General features: G+C 39.8%; 1 protein-coding gene across 1 annotated transcript in view; it reads right to left on the minus strand.

The window, feature by feature from the left end:
- Positions 1-6,079: 6,079 nt before the first annotated feature.
- Positions 6,080-20,013, minus strand: part of EGF (epidermal growth factor) — a 59,978-nt gene continuing 46,044 nt past the window's right edge. Inside the window, exons 20-25 of the mRNA XM_009486232.1 lie at positions 19,702-19,821; positions 17,679-17,829; positions 14,846-15,010; positions 11,349-11,451; positions 7,833-7,935; positions 6,080-6,303 (exon numbers count right to left, since the gene is read on the minus strand). Coding sequence (XP_009484507.1) covers positions 6,080-6,303; positions 7,833-7,935; positions 11,349-11,451; positions 14,846-15,010; positions 17,679-17,829; positions 19,702-19,821 — 866 coding nt within the window. The remainder of the gene's footprint in view (positions 6,304-7,832; positions 7,936-11,348; positions 11,452-14,845; positions 15,011-17,678; positions 17,830-19,701; positions 19,822-20,013) is intronic.

Consider the following 20,013-nt stretch of genomic DNA (forward strand, 5'->3'; position numbering starts at 1 on the left):
CAGACACAAAGCTCTGAATTTGCATTTTGAGGGAATGTTATATGGGATGCAGAATAAAAGCAGGGAACCACTGGCTGGATGAAGACTTCAGGTTTGGTTTATTATTACATCCAGCCACAAGGTACATCAGCTCCAGATCCAACTGCCTCAGCATTTGATAGCGTTCAGCTCTGGGGTCAAGGTTTACTCGCTGTTATGAAAATGGGCTCATAGTGTGTTTTGATGTACTCACTTCCTACAGTTGATATGCATTATTAGGTATGAGAAAGGAGAAAGGAACTGTTATGATTACAACATATAATAAGCAGTAGGGGGTGCCCTGTTATATATCTCAGTCTCCTGGAGGTGGTGTTTAACACATTTCTGGGTTTAGGCAAAAAAATTGTCTTAGAGGTCAAAAATCATTGTATAGTGATTAAGGATACTGACAAAGCCAATAAATGGACACTTAATACCATGTTTAGGCTCCCATTTAGGAGATTTTGCAGAGAAGAGTGTTACTTAAAACTAACTGCTGTTGACCATTGGAGAAATGAGGAAAGATACTATAATCTTATGCAATCCCAGTTTTGGTCTGTTCCCTTGACCTGGATTAACCTTTTTCCTTCTATCTGTATTTTAATTCCAAACGCCTCGCTTGAATGAGACTGTATCCAGGTCTCTGCTAAAACCTTTAATGAGCAACAGTAAGGTCAGCGGAAATAAGTTTGAACTCTATTATTATTTCATACAAATACTGTAGGGATCCTTGAATCTCCCATAATTATTAGTGATTTTGGTCTCCAGTGAGATGTTCCGGATCTGGCTGTATTTAGTTTATTGATTTCTTTTTTAATGTTTATCTTTCAAGAGCCATTTAAAATACATGTTTCTTCTTCTTAACTCTTACTATTTACAGGCACACACACTGCACAAAGGCTGCCCAGAACGGGGCCTGACTTTCTTTTGCAAACAAGTAGTAAACAGAAAAATGGCCATTAAAATCTTAGCCTAATATTTCTATTTCTTTCTTGAGTGAAAAAAAGATAGATTTATATATAGCACACTTTCACTATTCTTACGTAATGACTACTGTTAATAGACTAATGAAATATCAACTGTGCATTCTATTTATTACAGCACACTCAAATGTTTTGTTTTGTGCAATCAATATTAACAAAGATCATGTCCATTAAAATGTGCACACTGTTCTGTAGGCTGAATACAGCACATAAAGCTTGTTGGTTTTAATCAGTGAAATGCCCAGAGCTGCACAAAAATCGCTGGGTCATGAAACTATGAAGCTATTAAACTGTTTTCTTTTTTTTAAATAAATCTCTTTTTTATATGGGCATGAGTAGCTAATTCTTTTATAAATTATTAAGTATTCTTTTCATTTTTTGCATCATATTAATACCTAGGGGACTTATTAATGGAGCAGGTCTCCAGACACTCTGTTTCCAGTAGCTGCTCACATAAAAGTGAGAAATTCCCTTACATGGTATCTTTGCCTTACTTTTAAAACCATTCCAAATTGGTTTGGATAAAGGCCATGTGGTTAAGGCCAATATTGCTACATGGACTGAAAATTGGCTGGCGGACAGGATCCCATAACCTGTAATAAGCATACGGTGAGGGTCAGACTGATGGGGCCAGGTTAGGGGTAACATGGACAAGACTGTCTGTGAACTGAAGCTCCTGGAAAGCATGTGGTATAAAGCTGGATGCTTGGAAAGGTAACAGTGCATGCAGCAGTGTGTGCGAGCAAAAACAAGGGTCTAGGACTCAGATGTTCTTAAAATTAATCTTGGACACATATCCTAGCTTCTTACCTGGAAAAAAGGCAGCTGCCAGACTACAGGGTCTTGATCTATGAGGTGTAGAAATTCCTTCTAGGCTTTGGTTTAGCTTCTGCTTGTATCTAATAGAATGAAAGAGTCAGAACCATCCCCTCCAAAAAGAAAGTAAGCAGGAAGAAGACATTTTGGTTGTAACACCTAGGCTTGAGGAGGAAGACGTGATGGTGGCCAGGGTCCAAATACAAAAGGGTTTCTGCATCTTTATAGATTATTATTGCAGCAGTTGCCTTAAAAGTCAAGTTCCAAAGCCTTGAAATTGCAGGATATTGAGGGCCTCTAAGGCTGGTTAGAAGGGACTAAGGCTTTTCACTGGTCTGAATCTAGTCCACCTCAGTACTGAGGAGTGCTTGAAAGTTAATCCCATGATGAATGGTCTTCACAAAGTTGGCTGTTCCTGGTCCACATCAAAACTGGCATTAAACAGCAGTCTCAATAAAAGATCAGAGGAACGTGAGCCAACTTAGGCTATCACCCTTGCAGATTGTGTTTGGGGTGCATTCCTGGGGCTCTGGGGGAGGCTTCTAATGCCACTAACATCTTTCCTTTTCACATGCACAGAGATAAAGATGGCAAGTTATCAGGGAGCGAAGCAATAACACCAAGTGTGTCCTGAAGACTAACTGAACAGTGTAGGCATCACTCTGAAATAACAAGAGATAAAATTACTCCCAATAAGACAAAAACACAATAGATGTTAACAAGGCAGAGGCTTCCCCTAATGCCATTCTGAATAATTTTTTACTTTTTTCCTATAATTTTTTTTAGAAATATTTTCATCCTGAAAGAGATTACCAGGATGGAAAATTCTTGCCTGAACAGATAAACTTCTGCAAAGCTGCAAGTGACTGCAAAAAGGACTTAAAATGAATGTCATGCATTCCTATGACTAGGAACCATTGCATTGCCTATGTTCATAATGAATGAGCATGAATCATTCCTCACTTGTTTACGATGAAAATATGGCTTTAGAGAATTGAAATGTCAATTTCAATAAAGTCAGGATTTACTAAAGAAACTCATTTTCTCCCTTGCTCTTTAGAATTGCCCAACAGTTTTTTCACTTTGGACTTGTCAAGCTTTTTCCCCCCTATGTTTCTGAATTCATCTTTTACAGCTTAATATAACACATGTTAATTTCATTTTTAAAAGTCAGAGTATACCAGTAGGATTTGAGGTCTATACTAAGTTAGCTACATACCCAGAAAGTCTAATAATTGTAAAAGTTTTTTGGGTTGGTTTTTTTTTTTTTTTGCATACCTGAAAAAAGTTTAGCCAAAAAAACTGAGGATCCTCCAGGATTCAACCATTTGACTTCAACTGATCTGCATGTAAAGCCTGAGAATAACATCTTGGAGACTAGTTTGAAAATGTATTGTGAAGCCATGGATAATATTTCTAAACAAACAAGTAGCAACATTCATAACAGAGCCATTTAAATGTGCACAAAAAGGAGTATATGGCTTCTACTGGTTTATGGGAATGTGTGACTAAAATAAATAGAAACTTACCATATTCAGGCTGGGATCTACCTGCAAGCTGCAGAACATAATTCTCATTAGTACAGATTCTCTGAGCGGTGAAAGAAAAACCCACGCACATGCTGCACCAACACATTACACTCTGTGGCTGTATGAAACCAATGGAACTATCAACAAACATGACATGGGTTAACTAAAACCAGAATTTTGCATTCTCTTCTTTTAAAACAAGAGGGACACCAGGGATCTTTTTTTATTTTATTTTATAAATGAATAGCTTTATAAACATACAAATAAACCAAATATATTATATTTGTGTTGAAATATCATCTCAAGATTTTACACTAAAGATTATTTTGAGTTTAGAGCTGAGTTTAGGAAACATTTGAAACTCAAAACATCTTAATTACCAAAACACATCAGCGCGATTTTCCTATCTTATTCTGTAAAGAACACTATCAAATTTTGAATTAGATTGTTAGACTGAAGGAAAGCAAAATAAACAAAACATGGGCTAGAATTTGAAACTCATTTGTAAGGAGTCTGAAACACCTTTGTTTAGGCAAGATTCAAAATGACAAATCTTTATTTCCTTTGAGCAGGAAAACTTCCAACTAAATGTTGACTGTCATTCAACACAACACTTTGATTTTAAGCACACAAACATATTTCATCAGAGATAATCAAAGTGCAGGGATCAAAGTCCTTTTACTGTCTAGCTCTCATGGAAATAAAATGCTTTACTGAGTCAGGGCCATTATAGCTGGACTCTCTTCCCATCAAAATATACAAGATCAATGATGAACTGTGAAAGACCAGGGAATCCAAACTTTTAACAATGTTAATGAAATTAAACTATACTGAACTTAAGATAAAATCTACCAAATACTAATGGTTCAACCTAGTGGTTGCCCTCTCCTGAACACAGTTTAGTATGCCAATGCTCCTCAGCTACTTCCCTTTCCATGGAAGCACCCGTGTTGCCATTCACACAAGAGAATGAGTCTTCATTGCTACTGGTTCCAACTAACCTCTGGGAATGCCTATTTTACAGGTTTATTCTGAATTCTAATCACTGATGTGATTAGAAAACAGACTCAGCAATTCAAAACCACTAGCAAAAATCACTTTAGAATATAAACAAAGAAGGGACAACTTTCTACACAACAGAGCATTATATTTATTGTAATTCAGACACCGTGGGCTCAATGTTCTTACTGTTTACACCAACATAAATCAGAACTGACTCGGCAAAGTTCCTCAAGTCTGTAACTGTTTTGGACAAGAGGTAAGAGCCTTTCAACACTCTTTCCCATCATTGGCCTACAGACCTGGTAACCAAATGACAACATCCCATACCTTCCTGGCAGGATTCTAAAAAACCAAAAACCAGGATGTTAAGCACACAAATTAATATCATTTGGCACTATTATCCAGCTAATGGATTACAAGGAACACCAGTGGTGGGCACTGTAGCAGCGTTAAAGAAGGTATCCAATAGTTATAGTCGTAGGCTTCAAAGACAGAGGACTGAGAGATCCCCTACAATTAAAACTGTATTAGTAATGTAGCTGATTTCCACTTATCTGCCAAAACCTTCTGAAAATAGCCTTAGGAAGTCAAGACCAGTGGTGAAAATCACTTGAGATGATAAACAACTAAGCTACAACTCTGTAGACAACAGAGCTTTATAAGTGAGTTAGTTCTTAGTAAATAACTGGAAGGGAACTGTAGCTGTTAGAAAGCCAGTTACAAGAAAAATTGGTGGTGTTTTCCAATCGATCCCATGGATTTTATCAGGCAGCACAAATCAGTTATGTGGAAGTCAGTCCAAACTGAGGTGGTTTTTTGTTTGTCCCACTCCTCCTGTTCTTCTGGAGCAGCACCTGGCTGGACTTCTTTCCCCACACTAAGTCCTACATAATGGACCAGGTTTTGCTGCCAGCCATGCTTCTGTGAGGCAAGGACAGCTCCAGCACATGCTTTCTTGCAGGACTGAAAGCAGATTCAGACCCACCGCCTCAGTCCAGAAACAATTCTGTAATGCTCTGAAGGACCAGTGTAGACTGGAAAATTTAATGGAAGGATCACCTTTCCCCTCAAATGGTTACCTCTCACTTAATAGATGTGACCACTATTAGTACCATATGCTCACAAACAATCCTCCAGCCCTGAGAAATGTAAGACCCCATTTGGTGCCCACTTACAGAAGCAAATACAAGAATATCTCTGGTGCAGTCCAAGAAGTTATACTGGCCTGACAGCAGTGCTGGGGAGAGGCTTAAAGTGTCCATGAACAATATTTTAATAAAAAGATTTGGGTTTAACTCATTTTCCTGCATCATCTTCCATTCCAGTTTCTCTACAGTTGTGCTTGTGGCCCGTTGTCCGGCCTCTCTGTGCGTATGTGTGAAGACAACTGCTTGCAATAAAGTCCATTAGAAAATACTTTATCTCTGACAAATCACCCACTAGTCTGTTTTTCCCTCCGTGTCCTTTTAGCAGGCAGTTAATGAAGTTAGCAGCAGTGTCCCTTAAAGTGATACTTACCGACTACTCATTGCTAATACATTGCTCACAGTAATTCTTCCAAGCAGAGATGTCAGGGAAGGAGTGGCAAGGACTTCTCTGTTCTGTTTTGATTTGTGTTTTTTTCCACAGCAGATTTTAATGAAAAAATGAGGGTTGCTTCAGTGTTTCATGAGTTCCCATTCTCTATTGACTTCACCCTTCCTCCTTTTCCCACTCAAACCCAGGCTGCTTCTAGTCTGGCTGCATCAGCAGGCTGGCTGGGGCAAGCTCACAGGGCTCCCTTTCCAGCAGGGGCTTGGGGTGAATGCTCCAGGGAGCCTGGGGAAGGCCCTTCGCTGCTCCCATGGGCTGATGTGATTTCTCACCAACAGGAACCTCTTGTCGACAGCCTTGTTCTTTCTCCTCTTCTGATGAAGTCTCTGCTGCTTTGTCATATGTTATAGGCTGTTCTTCCACTGGAGAAAACGGACATGTATTATCGAAAGCCATTTGAGAAGCTTCACAATAACTAAGCTAAAAGAAAGCTAATGGCAGCTTTGAGAGAGGAAAGCTATGAAAGGAAGCACAGAATTGAGTTCAGAAAATTACAAAGCCAATTCATATCAAAAGAACAAAAAAAGAGGCAAAGTCAAGAACTTCCTTCAGATTTTAAGAAATTACTTGTCCTAGGCACACTTCATGGTTTTCTGTTGTAATATACAAGAACAGGAAAATGCATGCCCGTGACCACCTGCCTGGCAAAATTAAAGCCCCTGCTCCAAAATCAAAAGATCTTAGAATTATTCATTGGCATGGTATAAGAACTTCCTTTAACATGTTAGAAAAGACATCAGATTATTTACCAGTCTTGTTTTCTAAAATGGTTGAACTACTTTTACTAAAATTTTCAACTATGAAAAAAATCAGACACCTGTCATGAGAAATTTCTGTTCCAATAGCTGCATCTGATAAAAGTATAAATGAAAACAGAGCCTCCTAATGGGAAACATCAGTCTTCCTTCACTTGACAATACAGTTCTACACATGTTCACAATATTAGTCCAACCAAGTAAATGTGAAGCATATTTTCTACTGATGAATAAAGTGACTTCCCAACATATGTCTAAGGACAGGATGGGTAATTCTGAAAATCTTGCAAGATGCCTGCTTATTCGAGTATCCTCAAACATTTGTCTTTGCATATTCCTAGATGACTGATGCAAACTGGGTTCTCTAGCAACTTCTGTAGTTAGGAGGTATATGTAGTAAATAAGACAAATGGTTAAGGATATCAGTCTTTCTCCACCATTTCTCACCATCTGAGCAATTAGGAGATTCAGTTGCCATCCATAAGGCAGCATTTCCGGAAATTCAGAGTGGTCCAGCTGGTAACCTGTGGGCCATGGAAGCCCATTGTGTGCTTCTGTGCTGCCTGCTGCCATTGCACCAGGGATGGGAGGCACATCTCCTTCATTCATCTCATCTTTGTTTAAGCACCAAACACTCCCCAAGTGTTTGGGGAAGAAACACCTTATTTAACACCAAAAGCAGAACTGCAGTTGCTGTCGTAGGGCAAAAGGTTTCTGGGGAGACCTGGACTCATCACACCGTGTCAGATATCCTGCCTGAATGAATAAGGACTGTCAAAGTGTATCTTTCCATGGATATACATTCCCCATCAGTACGATGGGCATAATTCACTTGCTATGAAGCAAACCAGTGAGGTTCTATATAAATGCAAAAATATGGTATTATTACTATCATGAGAAGCATCTGGCTTCCTACGAGTGTGAAAGCACTGTTGTAGTGTAATTTCTCATGAATAGTCTGCAAAGTGAAGGACTGAGTGACCTCTTCACAGCAATACAAACATGGCTTCTGCTGTGTACAGCAGCTATAAACAGGCCAGAAATATAATTTTGATTTCTCCGTCTCCTCTGTCAGTGGCTGCTCCTGCTGGTACAAAGGTGAGGAGAGATCTAATAAGGAAGGAAATCCAACTCACCATATTCTGAACGACAGGCAGGATGAGGATCGGTTGTCTCACACTCAATTAGATCAACTGCTTTAGTCTCCAGAGAATTGTTACACTCCTTAACAACCGCAAACTGCAAATACATACAATATGCACAAAATATACAGAGCCCAAATTAATATAAAATGAACTGGTTTTCTGAAACCCAAGAGGCAAACTAGAAGGGCCACACACTCCAACCACAGCAGGGGGAAAAAGGTCATCCTGGCTTCTGGGATGACCCTTCCCCTGCAGATAATTAAACATTTGAGTTGATGACAGCCCCAGTCTTTCTTTGGAAAGTGTGCAATCCCAGTCTAGTAAGAACTATGCATTCTCTTGCCTTGCAAATCAACCTTTCCAGATGCAAGAACAAAAGCACATGAAAATCAACCCTCTCCATAGTACTGAGGGCCACTTTTAAAGTATTAGAGAGACCTGCAACCAGACAGCAGGAAACCCTGTCAGACAGAGGGAAGGAAGCGAGCCTCTCTTTCTGGCTCCCAGCACCACCTGGGGTGTGCTATTCCATTGTCCCATGGTGACAGTGGAAGTGACACCTTGGAAGCAGAAGACAGGACCCTCTGGGGGAACATGCTGAAAAGACCAGGGGGAAAATGGAAAAAAAACAGGGGCAGAGGAAAGCAATGCGAAGCACTGTGCTGAAATAGTATAGAGGGAAAGAGGGAAACCCAGTAAAAGGGGGATGTTTAAAGAGCAGAGACATGGAAGAAGAGAAAAAGTCTCTAAATAAGACGTTCCAACAGAAGGACTGAGATTCAGTGGTCCAGGTGCATAATTGGCGGATTTATCTGTATAGATCACAGACGTAGCAGGTGTGACTATTTAGGCATCAGTTCATTTACATAAAATCTGTAGGGTTACAGCTGCTAACCCACATGTGACAGACCCCTGGAGGAGATTCAGCTACACAGAGTTCTGAAAAATATTGTTGACTGTGCAAAGCAGAACAATTGCTGGATGAAAAGTCTCAGAATAGCATCAAAATCCAGGCATGTGCAGAAGTTTACCAAGGTTTACATATCCCTAGGACAAACCTAGCCTGGCTTATGGAACTCTAATATGACTGTGAAAAAATACTCAGGCATACCCTCAGCTAAATGTAGCCGCACCTGGCAGAACAGAAGTAAAGGGAGAAGTGAATGACACTTGAGAAATTTATAGGTATCATTTCAGTATCACACATTTGATATTTGTGATAGCGTAAAAGCTCGTTATCCTGTACATTAACCTAGGTGGACAAGAACAAGAAAGTCTTTGCACTCCCTGTTCCAAGCCTCACAAATGAGCAGTAGCACTGTGGGCTACAAAAGGAGTGAATTTCATGAGCTCATTACAGTTATTGCATTCACATCATCTAGTCCCCACACAAAGTCCTTCATTAGGATTATTAATGCTGTGTAAATCCAAAAACCTATTCCAGTACCTTAGGAGTTGAGGAGCTATAGAGTTTTCTGTCCCTGATGTAGTATAATCTCTTTTTTTACATAAAGCTCCCCAATAATCCACTTTAAGTGAACAGTAGAAATGGACAACTTCCTGCTGCTTTTTGGCAGCTCTACAGTTTCTAACCTGAGTGCATGCATGCATGATGCCCCAGTGAACTTAACACTCACTGGCTACATCAGCACAGAGAAAATCACATGCATGAAACCACAGGAATCCATTACTGTGTAAGCAGCAATAATTAGAAAGGGTCAGTGATTCCCTCTTCCAGCCTGCAACAAGCCACTTGCAATAAATTACTTTATTAATGTATTTGATGTCTCCCAGTGCAAGAATGCATGGTGAAATTTAACATGAGTGTGTAATAGATGAGTAGGTTGGATTTGTTTTTGTTGATTCAGTCCATTGCTTAGCTGTCTAATTACTCCTCTATTCAGCAAAAATGTCATTGACCACTGGCATTAACTGTGGGGACAACAGCAGGTGGGGACAGAGCTGATGAGCTGCAGGCCTCCTAGAGCACTGCTCCCAGGCAACGAGCTGTTCTCAGTCCCAACAAATATTTCTGATTTTCCCAGCCTCAGATATTTTGCAAGCTGTGTTTTTTGTCCCTGCTGTGAACAAACGATGACATCGTCACTTGCTGTCCAGTACCCAGAGGAACAAAGTGCTGGTAATAAAAGGTCCACAAGATCATGCAGCTGACCAGCTAAGAAACAATATGTCATAACCAGGGCCAAGTCAATTCAGTACTCCCAACGTATGTTTGATAGCATGTTTCAGTGGCTACCCACTCACAAATCTTGCCAGACACACAATCTAAACCATTTGGAGGCCTTCTTCAGGTTGATTAAAAATCCTTGGATTTGTACTATAAATATTCCATGATATTCAACCCCTCAAACAGACTCCCAAGTAGAACAAATTCATCTCTTTCTAGACCTAAAGATTTGGAGCAGAGTCAAACTTCAGGCCATTTAAAGTCAAATGCTTTTGTGACCATGACTACTATGCACATGGTTCTTGTACTTTCCAGCTATAGTTGGGTGTGGAAGACTTTAAAACCTTGCAGTTACACCTATACTGGAAAAACATGTGCAGTTACCCCAGTAAAAAGGTATGTATTTCACTAGAGTTTACCGCCAATCCTGTACCAGTATAAACTCTTCCAGTAGTCTTTTCCACTGGCATAACTGTGCTTAGTTTTGAAGAGTGTATGCTGCTTAGCTAATTGATGCTACCTGGACAAGTACGGTGACACCTGCATTACAGCAGCTTATCCAGAGCTGAATGATATGTGTGTGCAGACAAGCTCTCAGGGTAAGTCATGCCATTCTGAGAAAGGAGTCTCAGACCAGGCACAGAAGTAGCCACAGATGCCAATTATGTCACTTTTGCCAACTTCAAGTTTCAATTGCTATCACCCAGCAGAACCTTAGATCAGATCTTATGGGGCCAAATTCTCTGACGCAACTTCAAAAATGACAACAGCAACAGGGCAGTACAACCAGATCATGATGGCATTTCTACCTACACCAGTGCAAAATTTGTATTTTATACTCCCTCCAAAATGGCCCAATAGCATCGTGGTTGTTTTTCTTTACAAGGCAGCATCCTCTAATACACAGACATTTCATTTCATCAACCCCCAAAATAAAGTTCAACATCTCATGTAGCACACACAATACTTGGCTTCCAAGAAGCCTTTTTTACGGAGGGCATACTTTCCTGTGAAAATAACTCTGTGATATGCCATGTCATCACATTGCCATTTCCTTAATTTAGAACACAGTTCCCCAACCGTTGTGTTCAAAGCTAACAATAACACTGGCTAATGGTTGCAATACATCCAGGCAGCTGTGAACTTTGAGGGATAACAATGAGGTAAGATGAACTAGGGTTCACAGCAAAGCACTTGATGACTCTAGCAGTTATTTAATATATTTAAGATGTGAATTATTTGATGGATAATCTCAAGTGGATCCCTAACACTCTTTGATCCTTCCTGCTTCCCTCTCCACTCCACATTAACATAGTTACCTGAGACTTGTTGCTAGTAGGTGTCATGTTCTCATTGTCAGCGTGGCTGCTGGCATCTCTTATCGCTTCTGCATAGAGATTCTTCTTATACAAGTTTTGACTTCTGCAACAGAACAAAAGCTGAAACAAATTATTTTTCTTTGGGAGGAACAGATGCTGCTTCCTTTCACACATTATTCTATAGGTATTTACAGAAGGGACATATATTTTTTTTTCTTTCTTTGGTTTGAAAGAGCATATTACTGTCAACTACCGCACAGTGGTTAAAACAAACAGCTTGTCAGAAACAGAAGTTAGTAAGAACTGAACAAATGTTTGTTCCAATGTTCCATCTGTAAAGGGTCATTCATTAGAAAAAAACATAGGACTCATAATTTTAACCACCCCCCTTCCATTTTCTTATATTATTCTATTTATAATACATTCCTCTTACAAAGATTTAGGTCTCAGCCAACACAATGAACAGCATTTATAGGTGAAACTCAGAAATAAAGACCTGACTGTATTTTTGTACACCATTGATAGTTACAATTATGAAAGTCGCTTCTGCATTCATCTGGATCACTTAAGAAAAACAAGAATTTCAGAAATTAGTATGAAATAAACAAACTGAAAGCCTCAAAAAGCATGGAACTAAGACATTTCCAGGAAAAAGCATGACCAACAGAATTAGCTCAAGGGGAAAAAAAGCCAAGAGTACAACCTGGAGCTGGAAAAGGATATGAATAATCAGCTCTAAGTGGCTAGTTCCATAAATTCAAAAATTGTTATTTTTGCAGTTAAACAGCAATCACTTACAAGGCAGTATTAAAAGCCCATGTAGGCCCCAACATAGAAAACATGGTAATGAGAAAAAGAGCTCATTTACACTGCTTGAGATCCAAATCAGTACATGTTTACTGACTTTATATACACGTTTTTTCTCGTCCTAGACATCAGCTAACAAAATTAATGTTACACTCTTCAAATTCTGGAAGTCTCAAGTTATAACATCCTTTTACTTGATCTATTTTAAATGAAATTTAATAGACATGTACCAAAGAAAATAGGAATTTTCCTTTTATTTCTACATCACATTCATATAATAACTGGCAAAGTGCATCTGCCATATTTATCCTATGTTGCTGCCTTCATGAAAATACAATGTAAATAAAAATTGCTTTTTGCTCGAAATGAGAGAGACCTGTCTCCACCATGGATTTTCTCCCTAGATTCTCTATAACATGTTGCTGTGTATTTAAACATTAAAAGAAAAAGAAAAAAGTAATTGTCTCCAGTAGAGGATAAGACTGGGACTACTAATATGAACTCAAATAGGTGTCAGATCTGGGGGTATATCGACAGAACAGAATGCTGAGAAATAAGGTAAATTAGTCCATTTTGAATTTTCCTGACACTCTGGCAAGGCTGCTGTTCATGTTTTGTCACCTGGATGTGCCCATTCTGCATTGCAGCGCATAGTACTGACAAAACTTGAACCCGTTACTCAAGAGTTATGAAATCCATTGCACAGCATTCACACGCAGGCACGGTCCTCAGTGGGATGCCCCGCTCACGAGGATCACTAATTCTACATCTTACTTTACATCATGCAGAGTAACAGATGCCAGATGGACTTGGCGGGCACAGGAGTCTTCATGTGCGACTGAGCACAAGGAGGCAAGGCAGTGAAATCTAGCTGACTGGGCATGTCAATTTTTGCATGGCCTTGGCCAATTGAGGATTGTGGGTGATGCTCTTCAGTAGACTACAGTCATTGAACAAACCAACACAATACTCTGGTATTCTTGGCCTCCAGTTCACACATTTTTCAGATTGGCAAGTGTAGATCTCCAGCTTCATTTCCTCCAATTAAAAGGAAATAGGCGTCTCCATTTTACAGGGGAAGGAACAGGACTATTACAGACTTAATCAAAATTCAAACTACAAACTTCAATTCAAATTACAATTACAGACTTAGACAAAATCAAAATAAAAATTTTCAAAATACAGTAGATTATGTGAAAAAGTAGTATAGCAATTTCAATGCAAATACTGGTTTCCAGACTCCAGTTAAATAGGGATTTTAGGTCGGTGGTTTCATTTTGATCTAGTTAGGCTGCAGTACAAATTCAGTCAAGTATGTAATTGAAAACTTGTTGTCAAGGTAAATAGTTACTTTGATCAAAATGGCAAGAAAGCAAGGTAAATCAGGGAGAGATGACAAAAGAGAGAAGAAGGGAAGAGAACTAATATCTTCACACCTTAAAACCAGCCATATTCTAACTATTTTTCATCACAGTTTATATGACATATATGGGAAATATAAGAATCTCACAATTTGTCTATTCTGTATGTATCATTCCACTGATTAGCTTCTGAATCCCCGGTCATGAGAACAAACCAGACTGCACTAAGCTTTAATTCTGGACATCTACCATTCATTAATAGCAAATAAGAAATGTGGCAGTTTGTCTACTTTTATGGACTAAATATGCTAGGAACTGTTAAATAAGAATGAAAAATATTAGCTTCCATAGTTAACTTCTTTTGTAGCTTAACTTTTTATGCCTAGGAGAGTCTAATTTTAAAACTAACCTAAACCACAAACAAAACCCCTGCACATGGGGGGCAGGTCGGAATGCAGCAGGAGACTCTTCATTTGGCCGCTGTCTGGCTTTTTGTTTGTTTACTTTTAAGTATAAATATGCATTTAAACAAGAGCCTCTGGGAACAGTTATCTGCCAAGGTCGCCAAAAGACTCTAACTTATTAAATGCTGAATACTTTCCAGTCCAAGGGACACTGATGACATTTAATTTCACATCAGACTAGGTTCTTAAATAGTGACTGTAGGGATTCCTTTTGCCACGCGAAGAATCCCAAACCTGCATAATTCATTACAGCCACGGAAAATGCCAGGGCGTACTTTTACAACAGATGTGCCCTAGGCTCACATCCCTGATTTTACTCTTTCTATTGCCAGGAAAACTGCTTTCATGTTCATTTCTGGAGGCATCCCTGTGGAAGTTTGCTATTGGAAGGTTAGTATGCTGCTTTTCTCAATGGCAAGGAAACTTTCAGGTGTCACTCTACACTGAAAGGGAAGCAAAACCAAATTAATGGGATAGCCAGCAGAGAAGAGCCAAATCCTACCATGACAGTTTCAGACATGTAGAGCTCTTAAGGGAAACCAGGGAAGAAGTAAATAGCATGCTCCTGAACTTTCTCATCAATACAAATTATGGCTCCTCTTCAAACCTAGTAAGGTCTATTCTTCTTCCCCCCACACACAAGTCACTCGCTAACACCAATGCGAGTACTGCAGGCAAGGGACGTGCCAGAACTTTCTGAACCAAATAGACCAAATTACTGAAAAGCAAAAGAATAGCAAGGGTGATATAGCAATTTCCACCAGCTGGGGAAAAGCTCACATTCTTCACCACGAGCCTTCTGTGAAAGTCGGCAGCACCTTGGTCCCTGTGCCACATGTTCACAGCGTGTGTTTGGCAGCACTACCTGCAGCAATAGGCGGCCAGGGACCCCAGCAGGAGCAGGAGGACGAGCACTGCTACACACACTGCAATGGTGATGTTCCGCATCTTCACCCGCTCGGCGTGCTGCTGCTCCCACCACTCCAGGTCGCTGAACTGGCACCGCTCCCCGACATAGCCCGTCACACAGCTGCCAAAAGGAAGTGAGCACACTTTGTAATTGGCGGTGGAGGAGAAACCCCAGATCATCACTTCAGTCACCTTGTGTATTGATTTACTATAGGCAACCACTACAGAAATATCTGGTTGAATTTAGTAGTGGTGAAGACAAAATGACTTTAAAGGAATGACTGTCAGAACGTGTAGAATTCAGTAGTAAAAGACTTTTTTTACTGCAAAGCTACAGAATCATACAGCGAGATCATCATTTTCAGATTCTAATGGGTAAAGAATAGAAAAAATAATTTTCTCTTAAATCCTGCTGTGTGATTATTGTTTCCCTAAGATTTTTCCATTTAACCGTTTCCAGCAGCAAGCTTCCCCGTCTTTGAAATAGGCAATATAGGACTTACTTGTATTTTCAGAGTGATTTTGTTAAGGGAATCAAATTTTAATCTGAATCCTTACTTTAAAATAAAAGATGAATGAAAGTGTTTAAAAAACCCAAAAACCTCATAGGGGTTAGAAATAACTTCATAATTTAGTTTTAATACAAGCTTCTTCCGTAGGCATTTTTTGTTTATTTGTTTGTTTTTACCACTGTAAAACCCAACATAGAAATATCAGTGCAAGAAACCCTCAAATCAAAATTAAAAGAAAGTGAGAAAGACATCAAAAAGAATCTCAGCCTAGTTTTACTGTCCAAGGTGAGAGACATAAAAAAGGAAATAATAAACATAAAAAATGAAAAGTCTACTCAATTCATAACAATCTCTCAGCAACATAGGCTCAAATCCTGCTCACAATTCTTATCAGTCTAGTTTTACTCAAGTCAAAAGAGCTAGTCAAATGAGCAAAAGCAGCATGATTTGACCTGCAGCATCTTTTACCTAATGTCCTGAAAATGTTGTATCAGCGTTCATTATTAAATCAGGCACAAGCACTCTCATTCTGTCACAAATTAGAATGCATATATGTTGGAAGGCAGAAAAATGCTAATTTTTTAATGTAAGATCACAATAAATTCCAAACACACTAGAAGATCTACTTTCTAGTGTAAGAGCTCTTATTAATTAAAATACAAATCACATTTGGTATGTGATTTTTGCTAGATAACATTTTTCCATGACTTCGTTTTGGTATTTAATATATCACAGCCTACATGAATGAATGCTGCCATCTAGTGAGAATTCAGGAATGTGAGCATTCAGCAAGGTCCACAAACCAATCCTGGTCCCCAAGAACATGGCTAAGCACATTTGCTCCTTAATTTTTCAAATGGCTTCCACTTCCAGCACTGAAGAATACATACATTTGAATTCTTATTATGCACTAATACCTAACAAATAAAAGAAAAAAAGATGTGATCCAATTTGAAAGTTCTGCAGTTGTAGACTCCTCAGTTTCAATAGGAGAAACTCAATGAGGTGAAAAAAGACAGTTTTCAATGCCTCTAAAATTTACACTAGAACTTTTTAACAAACACCAGAGATGACCATGAGTCCATCTCCTGTAATGGCTTTGCCCAAGGGCTTTGCTGAGCTTAGGAAATCCACGGCACAAAGCATCTACTTCATTCCCATGTATGTACATGAGACACATTCTTTTAATATTCCTGCAGGTACAGAGGTCTGTAGGCAGGGGAGACCACTCATATTTAAAAATAAGAAAGCCTACGATTTGACAGTGCTTGCAGGAATGGCCTGGTACAGAGGTTCCTGCAGTGCAGTACAAGGAAGATCTGGGGAAATGATGGGTCAAAGAAACCCTTCAGCACAAAGCTTGTTCTCCTCACTCCGGGGTTATACCAGGGCCACCCAAGTTACTGAGACGCAGGGAGAGATTTGCCTACAGCATCCATCCCCTGCACAGGTCCTCACTTACCAGGTGAGACCCCAGAGGAGGAGGCAGGCATTGGATTGTCCCACGGTAAACACTTTCAGGCTTGATTTTGAAGAAAGATGTAACACAGATTCAAATATAATCAAGTTACACAATTAAACTCCAGCACTAATGATTTTGAAGAAATTATTACCCCAGGGGACTAGGCTCTTAACATTGACCAGGCCAAGGCTGACTTCTGGAAATATGAGATTCTTTTTGCTTTTATCAGTAACCGTATTTGGGGAACTGGGAATTAGGCTTCACATAAACACCAACAGGAGGAAGGAGGTCTTGCTTTTGAGGTCTCATTGCTACTCTCCCTGTTTTTAAGAGGACCATCATGCTGTACCCTTTCTGCCAGGGACCAAGACTCTTCAAACTGTAACGGAAGGTGCTGACACCAGACTTCTTCTCCCTGGTCCCAATCAGAGAAGACAAGAAAGAGGTGTCCTCTTCCATCCCAGTGAGTGCTGCACATGAACAGCAAGGCCAACAGGGAGGTACAAGTCAGCACAATACCTACAGGAGAGACAGCAAGCACCTCTTCCATAAAGCCATGAGCACCAAGTCATTTAACATCTTACCTCACATTTCCAAAGCAAAGAATTAAGTGCTTAGGGAACAAATCCAATCCTACTGTTAATTGCAATGGGTGTGAATGGAGTGACCATTTACAGAAACGAGCAGTGTCTAATGATAATTGCTAGCATGAGTGATGAACAGATAATTTAAGGACAAACACTTCACTGTCTGCACTTAGCTGAGCACTAAGGATACCATTCATCAGCACAGACAATACACATTTCTGTACTTACTTGCAGGCATAGTCTTGTAGATCAGAAACATAATTGCACACTCCACCATGGAGGCAGTATGACTCGTAGGAAGGAGGGCATCCTACAGAATCACCTTGCACAGGGTGTGTAGAGTATTCATTGCTGACAACAGTGGGGGACACAGTAGATTCTGAAACACAGGATTTCACAAGGACATCTCTAACTTTTGGCTGCATTGGCAACATGATCTTACAAAAGAGTTCCAGAACTTCAAGACAGGAAAGCAGGTAAAAAGCTCTAATTTTGACCAATTACTTGTGTTTTACCTATTTGCTTATGTTGCTTACCAAATTTAGGCACACAGAACTTTAGATCAAAATACTAAAAATGCTTGATTCTGATTTCCAGTGAAAGACCCACAGAGGTTGGCTGCGTTCTGTCTGTTTAGATGTGTGAGTACAGCTCTGAAGAAAAACTGCTGTCTCGTTACTGTCTAGATTGGCTGTCTAGTTACTTACGCTTAAATTATTTTTGCAACTTATGCACCTTTAGGGTGTGGTAAATCTCTAGCAGGCAGGAAGTACCAGAGCCAGACGTACAGGTGAAGGGTGACTGTATTTCACACACTAGGATCTCAGACTGAGAAGTTTTCACATGCAACTTGTTGTTCTTATGCAGATTATTTCTACTGTGTTGCCATCTGGTTGATTGCATCTGTGTCTGACTGCAGATCACATTTTTTATTGTTTCAAGCTAGCTCGAGTACAGATAGCAGCATCACTGGGAAAGCAGGGAACTGTATTGACCCAATTCTTCAAAAGGTTCTGTAGGCTGCTCTGAATCACACACACAGTCACCTACATAGATATCCAAACTAGTTAGTTTTAAAGGTAGCTCTAGTATCGCTGCACAGCATGACCTGCAGTGCAGACATGCCCTTACCGAAAAGGAGCGCTTTCTTGCCTACTTTGATGCTACAGCAAATCTATAGGTCAGAACCAAACATCTACACGGCAAAGAATTTCTAGCAGTATGGCTTAGCACAAATGCACCTAATCGCTCTCATACATTTACGGGATCAGTTTTATGACTCACACCAGTTTTATTGCAACATGACCTTCAATGACATTTGTTTTTTAAAATTTCATTTGCAGGAGAACTGCCATGGCAAAGGGCCTGAATGGAAAGGGATGAGCGATTTTAGTGAACCCCAGGCGTGACTGCATTCTGCAAAGAAAATTTCAGCTTGCTAAAAGAGCTTATTACGCAAAGAACTAAAACAGTATGTTAACACACATGAAGACATGGGATCAGATTTACAGCTGAGGGACCTAGAAGGCATTACTTCCAAGTCATGCATCATTTAAATCATCATTTCCTGAGTGACACCTGAAGCTACTGAAAGCTTAAGTAACTGAAAAGGGGGTGTGGATCCTGACAGGTGTTCTACTTAAAAAAGCCATAATTTCCTTCTGTTTTTCTGCAGAAACAGATCTGTGACAATCACACAGTGTCTCTCCATCATCAGGCAGTGACTAGATCTGGAGTAAAATTCACCCCAAAGAAGTGGGCTGACACAGAATAAGACGATGAGTCACTCAGCTACATATTTTCAGAGAATGCTCCCGTCACATTGAGGCACTGAAATGAGGGCCACATAGTCACTTAAATTATGTGCAGTTCTTGTGCTAGCCTTCTGCAGAGGGAAAGAAGACACAGAGAGTTTGAAAAATGACACAGACTGAAATCATCTCCAAAAACGTTACCTCCAAGGAGCATTTACTTTTGCTGTTGATAGTAAGGGCCATTAGATAGTAGTGTCATTACATTTAGACAGTAAAAATTAGCACTGAAACTTAATGTAGATATTTCCAAATTAAAATTGGATCCGGTCTCCTTAGCCCACCTCAAAACTGCCTCCTAAAGCAATGCTAAATGGATCCACAAGCTGCCCAGTATGTCACTATACAGGGTTTCCTTAATTTCCAGGTGTAACTTTATCCAAGAGCACAGCTCTTAGTTAAGAGTCACTTCATTTTAATTGCTCACTCCATTTACTTACTGCAACCCATGCCAGTTCCAGAAGAATCATCAGCACACGAGCAAGTGAAGTTTCCTTCTGTATTTGTGCAGGTTATGTTCTCTCCACAGGTGTGGGACCCCGTCTTGCACTCATCAATATCTGTCACCCAAACAGTCTGCAGTTAGCAGAATGAAATGCCTCAGAGCATCGGTTAAAAGGGCAGCAGTTGCAGCATTGCAGTCTCCTGGCAGTGGGGAAAAAAATCAGAGACCTTCCCTCTGGAAATATTCCTTCAAGGAAGACGTAATGGAAAAGCAACCAGCATACTTTCTATGCCAAATAATCACAGCC

Source organism: Pelecanus crispus, chromosome 4 (assembly GCF_030463565.1).
Source record: "Pelecanus crispus isolate bPelCri1 chromosome 4, bPelCri1.pri, whole genome shotgun sequence".
In the NCBI taxonomy this organism is placed as follows: domain Eukaryota; kingdom Metazoa; phylum Chordata; class Aves; order Pelecaniformes; family Pelecanidae; genus Pelecanus; species Pelecanus crispus.